General features: G+C 46.1%; 1 protein-coding gene across 2 annotated transcripts in view; it reads left to right on the top strand.

The window, feature by feature from the left end:
* The first annotated feature begins 229 nt into the window (after positions 1–229).
* Positions 230–12,344, top strand: part of LOC121844135 (rab11 family-interacting protein 4A-like) — a 34,687-nt gene continuing 22,572 nt past the window's right edge. Inside the window, exon 1 of one of the 2 annotated variants that reach the window (XM_042314053.1) lies at positions 230–307. In XM_042314053.1, the coding sequence (XP_042169987.1) occupies positions 284–307 (24 nt within the window). In that variant the 5' untranslated portion in view covers positions 230–283. Of the gene's footprint in view, positions 308–3,822; positions 4,351–12,344 lie in introns of those variants that run through there. The other variant, XM_042314052.1, reaches the window with a different exon arrangement.

Raw genomic sequence — 12,344 nt, forward strand, 5'->3', positions numbered from 1 at the left:
TCTTTATTTGTGCATAGGCTTGTACCATTTCATCAAGATAATCTCTAAAACCATTCAGATGTGAAGGTCTGAACAATGTTGGTTTCAAAATAAAGCTCAGTTAACTCAGGTGTGCCTCAATCTGGCCCAGAGGCAGGTTTTCTGTTTTAGGTGCAGTTACATAAAGCTGCCACAAGTGGCGCCAGTGTGCCCTCCTCCACTTGTTCTGAACCCTTAACACACCAGAGAGAAAGAAGGTCAGGTGTGGTAGCAGTGTTTGTAGCACAGCCAGCTAGCCTTCTAGATGTCTACACAGCCAGCAGTACATGTAAGTACAACTTCACTCAGATATCACCTCCTATTGTAATGACAGGTACAACTTCACTCAGACATCACCTTCTATTGTAATGACAGGTACAACAGGTACAACTTCACTCAGACATCACCTTCTACTGTAATGACAGGTACAACAGGTACAGGTTCACTCAGACATCACCTCCTACTGTAATGACAGGTACAACAGGTACAGGTTCACTCAGATATCACCTTCTACTGTAATGACAGGTACAACAGGTACAGGTTCACTCAGACATCACCTCCTACTGTAATGACAGGTACAACAGGTACAGGTTCACTCAGACATCACCTTCTACTGTAATGACAGGTACAACAGGTACAGGTTCACTCAGACATCACCTTCTATTGTAATGACAGGTACAACAGGTACAGGTTCCCTCAGACATCACCTTCAATTGTAATGACAGGTACAACAGGTACAGGTTCACTCAGACATCACCTTCTACTGTAATGACAGGTACAACAGGTACAGGTTCCCTCAGACATCACCTTCTATTGTAATGACAGGTACAACTTCCCTCAGACATCACCTTCTATTGTAATGACAGGTACAACAGGTACAGGTTCACTCAGACATCATCACCTTCATCACCTTCTGTAATGACAGGTACAACAGGTACAGGTTCACTCAGACATCACCTTCTATTGTAATGACAGGTACAACAGGTACAGGTTCACTCAGACATCACCTTCTACTGTAATGACAGGTACAACAGGTACAGGTTCACTCAGACATCACCTTCTACTGTAATGACAGGTACAACAGGTACAGGTTCACTCAGACATCACCTTCTACTGTAATGACAGGTACAACACAGGTACAACAGGTACAGGTACAGGTTCACTACTGTAATGACAGGTACAACAGGTACAGGTTCACTCAGACATCACCTTCTACTGTAATGACAGGTACAACAGGTACAGGTTCACTCAGACATCACCTTCTACTGTAATGACAGGTACAACAGGTACAGGTTCCTCAGACATCACCTTCTACTGTAATGACAGGTACAACAGGTACAGGTTCACTCAGACATCACCTTCTATTGTAATGACAGGTACAACAGGTACAGGTTCACTCAGACATCACCTTCTACTGTAATGACAGGTACAACAGGTACAGGTTCACTCAGACATCACCTTCTACTGTAATGACAGGTACAACAGGTACAGGTTCCCTCAGACATCACCTTCTATTGTAATGACAGGACATCACCTTCTACTGTAACAGGGTACAGGTTCCTCAGACATCACCTTCTATTGTAATGACAGGTACAACAGGTACAGGTTCCTCAGACATCACCTTCTACTGTAATGAAGGTGACAGGACATCAACAGGTACAACAGGTACAGGTTCACTCAGACATCACCTTCTACTGTAATGACAGGTACAACAGGTACAGGTTCTCTCAGACATCACCTTCTACTGTAATGACAGGTACAACAGGTACAGGTTCACTCAGACATCACCTCCTATTGTAATGACAGGTACAACAGGTACAGGTTCCCTCAGACATCACCTTCTACTGTAATGACAGGTACAACAGGTACAGGTTCACTCAGACATCACCTCCTATTGTAATGACAGAATGACTTTACCTTCGTCTGAATGCATCTCAGGGTTGTGTTAATTAGGAATCAAATGGAAGAAAACAGACTGAAACAGGGAGGGATCTTCCTGAATTCATCTAATATGAAAAACTCCATTTCCTTTTCAATTGCAAAACTTTTTACAATAATGAATACAACCCAGGTGTATAACAGCCCATTTGTCTCCCACAGTGCATGTAGGCTCGGCCCAGGTGTGTACCTGTAGGCTCGGCCCAGGTGTGTACCTGTAGGCTCGGCCCAGGTGTGTAACTGTAGACTCGGCCCAGGTGTGTACCCGTAGGCTCGGCCCAGGTGTGTACCCGTAGGCTCGGCCCAGGTGTGTACCCGTAGGCTCGGCCCAGGTGTGTACCCGTAGGCTCGGCCCAGGTGTGTACCCGTAGACTCGGCCCAGGTGTGTACCCGTAAGACTCGGCCCAGACTCGGCCCAGGTGTGTACCCGTAGACTCGGCCCAGGTGTGTACCCGTAGACTCGGCCCAGGTGTGTACTCGGCCCCGTAGACTCGGCCCAGGTGTGTACCCGTAGACTCGGCCCAGACTCGGCCCAGGTGTGTACCCGTAGACTCGGCCCAGGTGTGTACCCGTAGACTCGGCCCAGGTGTGTACCCGTAGACTCGGCCCAGGTGTGTACCCGTAGACTCGGCCCAGGTGTGTACCCGTAGACTCGGCCCAGGTGTGTACCCGTAGACTCGGCCCAGGTGTGTACCCGTAGACTCGGCCCAGGTGTGTACCCGTAGACTCGGCCCAGGTGTGTACCCGTACAGGTGTAAGCCCATGTGTCTCTCCTCCCCAGCAGCTAACCCTGACTCCAGCAGCTTGGGTCCTGCATGTTTGCCATTGGCATGGGGAGTAAATGGTATGCATGGCAAGACTGGGTGTTCTCTCTTTCTTTCTCTAATCCCTTTCTCTCTCTCTCTGTGTGTCTCTCTCTCTCAATTCAATTGAACATATGTTTACATTGCCAAAGCAAGTGAAATAGATAATAAACAAAAGTGAAATAAACAATACAAAAATTAATATTAAACATTACACTTCCAAAATAATTCATACATTTCATATGTCGTATTTAAATGTTATCGTTAAAGTACTAAAGGGAAAATAAATAAACATAAATATGTGTTGTATTTACAATGTTACCACCCTGCATCCAACTGCTGGCTTGCTTCTGAAGATAAGCAGGGTTGTCCTGTTCAGTCCCTGGATGGGAGACCAGATGCTGCTGGAAGTGGTGTTGGAGGGCCAGTAGGAGGCACTCTTTCCTCAGGTCTAAAATAATATCCCAATGCCAGACTCAATCTAGCTGATGTCACCGCTAGAGGCCGGCCCAGCTGAACAGTTACCTAGCAACAGCCAGGAGGGAGGGAGGTGGTGTACACTGGGAGGTGTGGCTTTAACCTGGTAACTGTTGCCTAAGCGTCAGTGTGTGTTCAAATTCAAACCGGCACGCTGCAGTGTCAGTGTCTTAGCTGTTCTGTTGACCGTATAGTGTGTTAGCTGTTCTGTTGACGGTATAGTGTGTTAGCTGTTCTGTTGACGGTACAGTGTGTTAGCTGTTCTGCTGACGGTATAGTGCTGGTATAGTGTGTTAGCTGTTCTGCTGACGGTACAGTGTGTTAGCTGTTCTGTTGACGGTATAGTGTGTTAGCTGTTCTGCTGACGGTACAGTGTGTTAGCTGTTCTGTTGACGGTATAGTGTCTTAGCTGTTCTGCTGACGGTACAGTGTGTTAGCTGTTCTGTTGACGGTACAGTGTGTTAGCTGTTCTGTTGACGGTATAGTGTCTTAGCTGTTCTGCTGACGGTACAGTGTGTTAGCTGTTCTGTTCGGTACAGTGTGTTAGCTGTTCTGACGGTATAGTTGACGGTTAGCTGTTCAGTGTGTTAGCTGTTCTGTTGACGGTATAGTGTGTTAGCTGTTCTGTTGACGGTACAGTGTGTTAGCTGTTCTGTTGACGGTATAGTGTGTTAGCTGTTCTGTTGACGGTACAGTGTGTTAGCTGTTCTGTTGACGGTATAGTGTGTTAGCTGTTCTGTTGACGGTATAGTGTGTTAGCTGTTCTGCTGACGGTACAGTGCTGGAGCGCTGGTGTAGTGTGTTCGTCGCTGGTCTTCTTCTATCAAAATTTCTGTGGATTGTAATTGGAGGACTACTGTTTGGGCTGGACCTATTGGACTGTGTGTGTGTGTTCGGACCTGGCATACACACGTGTCGTGTGTGTGTATGAACGATCTATATTGTGACTGAACAACACACGTGCAGACGGTAATTGTTAGGAGGGTGTGGATTACCCGTGTCTGGGCAGTGTGTGTGGATGTGTGTGTGTGTGTAAATGTATGTGGCCGTGGAATCAGGAATGGACAGCACACTTCAGAGGAGAGGAGAGAGCCCCCTTGCAATGGACTTCACGGTAAAAGAGAGTGTCTGCATGGAGAGAGAGAGAGAGAATGCTGCAGCAGACTAACTGTGTCCTTTGTTCCAACTCTGTCTCTCTCTGTCTCTCCGTCTCTGTTTTTCTCTCTCTATTTCTGTCGTTCTCTCTCTCTCTGTCTGTTTCTCTCTCTCTATTTCTGTCGTTCTCTCTCTCTCTGTCTGTTTCTCTCTCTCTATTTCTGTCGTTCTCTCTCTCTCTGTCTGTTTCTCTCTCTCTGTTTCTGTCGTTCTGTCTCTCTCATATAGATGTAGATGCAGATATGAATGTAGATGCAGATATGGATGGAGATAAAGATGCAGATGCAGATGCAGATGTAGATATAGATGCAGATGTAGATATAGATGTAGATATAGATATAGATGTAGATGCAGATGCAGATGCAGATGTAGATGCAGATGCAGATGCAGATGCAGATGCAGATGCAGATGCAGATGCAGATGCAGATGCAGATGCAGATGCAGATGTAGATGTAGATGCAGATGCAGATGCAGATGCAGATGTAGATGTAGATAGATGCAGATATAGATATAGATGCAGATTATAGATATAGATGCAGATGTAGATATAGATGTAGATGCAGATATAGTGGCAGATATAGATGCAGATATATATACAGTGGGGCAAAAAAGTATTTAGTCAGCCACCAATTGTGCAAGTTCTCCCACTTAAAAAGATGAGAGAGGCCTGTAATTTTCATCATAGATGTAGATGTAATTTTCATCACACTCCAACTATGACAGACAAAATGAGGAGAAAAAATCCAGAAAATCACATTGTAGGATTTGTAATGAATTTATTTGCAAATTATGGTGGAAAATAAGTATTTGGTCAATAACAAAAGTTTATCTCAATACTTTGTTATATACCCTTTGTTGGCAATGACAAGAGGTCAAACGTTTTCTGTAAGTCTTCACAAGGTTTTCACACACTGTTGCTGGTATTTTGGCCCATTCCTCCATGCATATCTCCTCTAGAGCAGTGATGTTTTGGGGCTGTTGCTGGGCAACACATACTTTCAACTCCCTCCAAAGATTTTCTATGGGGGTGAGATCTGGAGACTGGCTAGGCCACTCCAGAACCTTGAAATGCTTCTTACGAAGCCACTCCTTCGTTGCCCGGGCGGTGTGTTTGGGATCATTGTCATGCTGAAAGACCCAGCCATGTTTCATCTTCAAAGCCCTTGCTGATGGAAGGAGGTTTTCACTCAAAATCTCATGATACATGGCCCCATTCATTCTTTCCTTTACACGGATCAGTCGTCCTGGTCCCTTTGCAGAAAAACAGCCCCAAAGCTCTTTGGTCTTGGCCATAGTGGAGTTTGGAGTGTGACTGTTTGAGGTTGTGGACAGGTGTCTTTTATACTGATAACAAGTTCAAACAGGTGCCATTAATACAGGTAACGAGTGGAGGACAGAGGAGCCTCTTAAAGAAGAAGTTACATGTCTGTGAGAGCCAGAAATCTTGCTTGTTTGTAGGTGACCAAATACTTATTTTCCACCATAATTTGCATATAAATTAATTACAAATCCTACACTGTGATATTCTGGATTTTTTTTCTCATTTTGTCTGTCATAGTTGAAGTGTACCTATGATGAAAATTACAGGCCTCTCTCATCTTTTTAAGTGGGAGAACTTGCACAATTGGTGGCTGACTAAATACTTTGTTGCCCCACTGTATCTTGTGGAAGGCGACCCGGAATGTTTGACCCAAGTTAAACAATTTAAAGGCAACACTACCAAATACTAATGGAGTGTATGTAAACTTCCATCTACAACCGTAAGTATGGTGATTAGTATGGTGAGGTTCCAGACACCACCCAGCCCTGGTGTCCAGCTTTACTGCAGTCTACTAGAAGGTGATGTACTGTGCTAAGCTTTCCACAGATGTGTGTGTGTGTGTGTGTGTGTGTGTGTGTGTGTGTCCGTTCATTCAGTGTTCCCCACCTGGACTAAAATACCTGGATTAGCCGATCTTCTCGTTAGCTTGTTATCTGTTCAGCCACTAAGAACTAAAGGGTGCACTCTGTTCACATGCTAAGTAGACCGTGTGTGTGTGTGTGTGTGTGTGTGTGTGTGTGTGTGTGTGTGTGCGCACGCGCGCTTGAAGGTATTAACTGCTATTTATGCAGCAATGTCGCAGGCAGCTGTACTCCAGTAACTAGCCGTTGGAGGTCAAAGTGGCAACACGCATCACGTGGGTCGGCAGAGAATATTCACTGTGTCTGTGGGAATGGGATTTTTGGGGGGCTGTGTGTGTGTGTGTGTGAATGGGGTTTTGGGGGCTGTCTGGTGTGTGTGTGTGTGTGAATGGGGTTTTGGGGGCTGTCTGGTGTGTGTGTGTGAATGGGGTTTTGGGGGCTGTCTGGTGTGTGTGTGTGAATGGGGTTTTGGGGGCTGTCTGGGTGTGTGTGTGTGTGTGTGTGAATGGGGTTTTGGGGGCTGTCTGGTGTGTGTGTGTGTGTGAATGGGGTTTTGGGGCTGTCTGGTGTGTGTGTGTGTGTGTGTGTGTGAATGGGGTTTTGGGGGCTGTCTGTCTGGTGTGTGTGTGAATGGGGTTTTGGGGGCTGTCTGTGTGTGTGTGTGTGTGTGAATGGGGTTTTGGGGGCTGTCTGGTGTGTGTGTGTGTGTGTGAATGGGGTTTTGTGTGAATGGGGTTTTGGGGCTGGCTGTGTGTGTGTGTGTGTGTGTGTGAATGGGGTTTTGGGGGTTGTCTGTGTGTGTGTGTGTGTGAATGGGGTTTTGGGGGCTGTCTGTGTGTGTGTGTGTGTGAATGGGGTTTTGGGGGCTGTCTGGTGTGTGTGTGTGTGAATGGGGTTTTGGGGGGGGCTGTCTGGTGTGTGTGGGAATGGGGTTTTGGGGGCTGTGTGTGTGTGTGTGTGTGTGTGGGAATGGGGTTTTGGGGGCTGTCTGGTGTGTGTGAATGGGATTTTTGGGGGCTGTCTGGTGTGTGTGTGTGTGTGTGTGTGTGTGTGTGTGTGTGTGTGTGTGTGTGTGTGTGTGTGTGTGTGTGTGTGTGTGTGTGTGTGTGTGTGTGTGTGTGTGTGAATCGGGGCTTTGGGGGCTGTCTGGTGTGAGAATGTGGGTTTGGGGGCTGTCTGGTGTGTCTGTGGGAATGGGGTTTGGGGGCTGTCTGGTGTGTCTGTGGGAATGGGGTTTTGTTGGGGGCTGTCTCAGGTGTGAATGGGGAGGGTGTGGTTTGTTGTAAAGGGATCTGCTGTTGGCAGTCAGAACCAGCCGCTTGGATACAGCTGAAAAGGAGAGAGAGAGAGATGGGGTGTCAAAGAGGAGAGGATGGGTGTGAGTGGGGGGCGGGGTGGGGGAGACAAGGAGAAGAGATTGAGAGAGAGGGGTGGGGGTGAAGGAGTGAGTGAGAGAGAGGAGTGAGTGAGAGTGGGGGGGGTGAATGGGTTACAAAGTTTGACAGCCACCTGCTGTGAACACCTGGAGTGAACTGAGCCAGTCTAGACTGGCACTAGTGTGAATGGAAAGGGGTGTGTGTGTGTGTGTGTGTGTGTGTGTGTGAGAGAGAATGGGGAGGGTGTGGTTTGGCACTAGTGTGAATGGAAAGGATGTGTGTGTGTGTTCAGAACAACCTCTGACCTCTGTCTCCCATCCTTGGTTCAGACATAAACCTGTGTATAATTTATGATGTTGAGTGAAAACACACACACACACACACTAAAGCCTTGAGCCTCCTGCATGGGAATGCTAGATACACTCCCAGTGTGTATTCCGAACAGCACCCTATTCCCTTAAAAGTGCACTACTTTTGACCAGGGCCCATAGGGTGAAGTAGTGCACTATACAGTGGGCCATTTGGGACTCAAACTAGGAAAGAGCGAGACAACAACATCATACACACTAACCAAGTTAGAGCCTCTCTGGAGCCTTCTGTTCCCCTCTATAACCAGGTTAGAGCCTTCAGTTCCCCTCTATAACCAGGTTAAAGCCTTCTGTTCCCCTCTATAACCAGGTTAGAGCCTTCTGTTCCCCTCTATAACCAGGTGAAAGCCTTCTGTTCCCCTCTAATACCAGGTTAGAGCCTTCAGTTCCCCTCTATAACCAGGTTAAAGCCTTCTGTTCTCCTCTATAACCAGGTTAAAGCCTTCTGTTCCCCTCTATAACCAGGTTAGAGCCTTCTGTTCCCCTCTATAACCAGGTTAGAGCCTTCTGTTCCCCTCTATAACCAGGTTAAAGCCTTCTGTTCCCCTCTATAACCAGGTTAGAGCCTTCTGTTCCCCTCTATAACCAGGTTAAAGCCTTCTGTTATCCTCTAAAACCAGGTTAGAGCCTTCTGTTCCCTTCTATAACCAGGTTAAAGCCTCTCTGTAGCCTTCTGTTCCCCTCTATAACCAGGTTAGAGCCTTCTGTTCCCCTCTATAACCAGGTTAGAGCCTTCTGTTCCCCTCTATAACCAGGTTAGAGCCTTCTGTTCCCCTCTATAACCAGGTGAAAGCCTTCTGTTCCCCTCTATAACCAGGTTAGAGCCTTCTGTTCCCCTCTATAACCAGGTTAAAGCCTTCTGTTCCCCTCTATAACCAGGTTAGAGCCTTCTGTTCCCCTCTATAACCAGGTTAGAGCCTTCTGTTCCCCTCTATAACCAGGTTAGAGCCTTCTGTTCCCCTCTATAACCAGGTTAAAGCCTTCTGTTCCCCTCTATAACCAGGTTAGAGCCTTCTGTTCCCCCCTATAACCAGGTTAGAGCCTTCTGTTCCCCTCTATAACCAGGTTAGAGCCTTCTGTTCCCCTCTATAACCAGGTTAGAGCCTTCTGTTCCCCTCTATAACCAGGTTAAAGCCTTCTGTTCCCCTCTATAACCAGGTTAAAGCCTTCTGTTCCCCTCTATAACCAGGTTAAAGCCTTCTGTTCCCCTCTATAACCAGGTTAGAGCCTTCTGTTCCCCTCTATAACCAGGTTAAAGCCTTCTGTTCCCCTCTATAACCAGGTTAGAGCCTTCTGTTCCCCTCTATAACCAGGTTAGAGCCTTCTGTTCCCCTCTATAACCAGGTTAAAGCCTTCTGTTCCCCTCTATAACCAGGTTAAAGCCTTCTGTTCCCCTCTATAACCAGGTTAAAGCCTTCTGTTCCCCTCTATAACCAGGTTAGAGCCTTCTGTTCCCCTCTATAACCAGGTTAAAGCCTTCTGTTCCCCTCTATAACCAGGTTAAAGCCTTCTGTTCCCCTCTATAACCAGGTTAGAGCCTTCTGTTCCCCTCTATAACCAGGTTAAAGCCTTCTGTTCCCCTCTATAACCAGGTTAAAGCCTTCTGTTCCCCTCTATAACCAGGTTAAAGCCTTCTGTTCCCCTCTATAACCAGGTTAGAGCCTTCTGTTCCCCTCTATAACCAGGTTAGAGCCTTCTGTTCCCCTCTATAACCAGGTTAAAGCCTTCTGTTCCCCTCTATAACCAGGTTAAAGCCTTCTGTTCCCCTCTATAACCAGGTTAAAGCCTTCTGTTCCCCTCTATAACCAGGTTAGAGCCTTCTGTTCCCCTCTATAACCAGGTTAGAGCCTTCTGTTCCCCTCTATAACCAGGTTAGAGCCTTCTGTTCCCCTCTATAACCAGGTTAAAGCCTTCTGTTCCCCTCTATAACCAGGTTAAAGCCTTCTGTTCCCCTCTATAACCAGGTTAAAGCCTTCTGTTCCCCTCTATAACCAGGTTAAAGCCTCTCTGGAGCCTTCTGTTCCCCTCTATAACCAGGTTAAAGCCTTCTGTTCCCCTCTATAACCAGGTTAAAGCCTTCTGTTCCCCTCTATAACCAGGTTAAAGCCTTCTGTTCCCCTCTATAACCAGGTTAAAGCCTTCTGTTCCCCTCTATAACCAGGTTAGAGCCTTCTGTTCCCCTCTATAACCAGGTTAGAGCCTTCTGTTCCCCTCTATAACTAGGTTAGAGCCTTCTGTTCCCCTCTATAACCTCTCAGGAGGACTGCCCTCTCTACCATTCATTACAATGACATTGATGTTCATGTTAATTCAATGTAGTGTGTGTGTGTGTGTGTGTGTGTGTGTGTGTGTGTGTGTCCCAGTGGTAGAGCAGTCTGGTGAGGCCAGACAGACGTGTATGTATTATTTACACACAATCACACACACTCCTGAACAGGAGCAAACAGATCTAGGCCAGTGGTCCAGTCACTACCCAATGTTCTCTACTGCTGAACTCGAAAACGCCCTTCATGTCTCCTCATTATGCATTTATGTCATGTAGTTTATGGAGGACCACACCTGCCACAATTAGAAATAATAATAATAACTTAATGCACACATGGATACAGGGCCTTCAGAAGGCATTCACACCCTTTGACTTATTCCACATCTTGTTGTTACAGCATGATTTCAAAATTGATTAAATTGTTTTTGTTTTTTTCACCCATCTGCACACAATACCCCATAATGACATCACAACACCCCATAATGACATCACAACACCCCATAATGACATCACAACACCCTATAATGACATCACAATACCCCATAATGACATCACAATACCCCATAATGACATCACAATACCCCATAATGACATCACAATACCCCATAATGACATCACAATACCCCATAATGACATCACAATACCCCATAATGACATCACAATACCCCATAATGACATCACAATACCCCATAATGACATCACAATACCTCATAATGACATCACAATACCCCATAATGACATCACAATACCCCATAATGACATCACAACACCCCATAATGACATCACAATACCCCATAATGACATCACAACACCCCACAATGACATCACAACACCCCACAATGACATCACAATACCCCATAATGACATCAAAATACCCCATAATGACATCACAAGACTGTCTGGTGGAAAGCAGAATGAACCAGGTTTTCCTCTAGGACTTTGCCTGTGCTTACCTCCATTCTGTTTATTTTAATCCCAAAAAACTCCTCAGTCCTTAATGATTACAGAGAGAGAGGTCAGATAATCAACACAGACATTACCAGCCCCTAGAGAGACTGTAACAGGTCAGATAATCAACACAGACATTACCAGCCCCTAGAGAGACTGTAACAGGTCAGATAATCAACACAGACATTACCAGCCCCATTCTGTTTCAGATAATCAACACAGACATTACCAGCCCCTAGAGAGACTGTAACAGGTCAGATAATCACCACACAGGTCATTACCAGCCCCTAGAGAGACTGTAACAGGTCAGATAATCAACACAGACATTACCAGCCCCTAGAGAGACTGTAACAGGTCAGATAATCAACACAGACATTACCAGCCCCTAGAGAGACTGTAACAGGTCAGATAATCAACACAGACATTACCAGCCCCTAGAGAGACTGTAACAGGTCAGATAATCAACACAGACATTACCAGCCCCTAGAGAGACTGTAACAGGTCAGATAATCAACACAGACATTACCAGCCCCTAGAGAGACTGTAACAGGTCAGATAATGACATTACCAGCCCCTAGAGACTGTAACAGGTCAGATAATCAACACAGACATTACCAGTCCCTAGAGAGACTGTTTCAGGTCAGATAATCAACACAGACATTACCAGCCCCTAGAGAGGCTGTTACAGGTCAGATAATCAACACAGACATTACCAGTCCCTAGAGAGACTGTTACAGGTCAGATAATCAACACAGACATTACCAGCCCCTAGAGAGGCTGTTACAGGTCAGATAATCAACACAGACATTACCAGCCCCTAGAGACTGTAACAGGTCAGATAATCAACACAGACATTACCAGCCCCTAGAGAGACTGTAACAGGTCAGATAATCAACACAGACATTACCAGCCCCTAGAGAGACTGTTACAGGTCAGATAATCAACACAGACATTACCAGCCCCTAGAGAGGCTGTTTCAGGTCAGATAATCAACACAGACATTACCAGCTCCTAGAGAGACTGTTTCAGGTCAGATAATCAACACAGACATTACCAGCTCCTAGAGAGACTGTTTCAGGTCAGATAATCAACA

The sequence above is a fragment of the Oncorhynchus tshawytscha genome, unplaced genomic scaffold (assembly GCF_018296145.1).
Source record: "Oncorhynchus tshawytscha isolate Ot180627B unplaced genomic scaffold, Otsh_v2.0 Un_scaffold_8259_pilon_pilon, whole genome shotgun sequence".
Classification (NCBI taxonomy): Eukaryota; Metazoa; Chordata; class Actinopteri; order Salmoniformes; family Salmonidae; genus Oncorhynchus; species Oncorhynchus tshawytscha.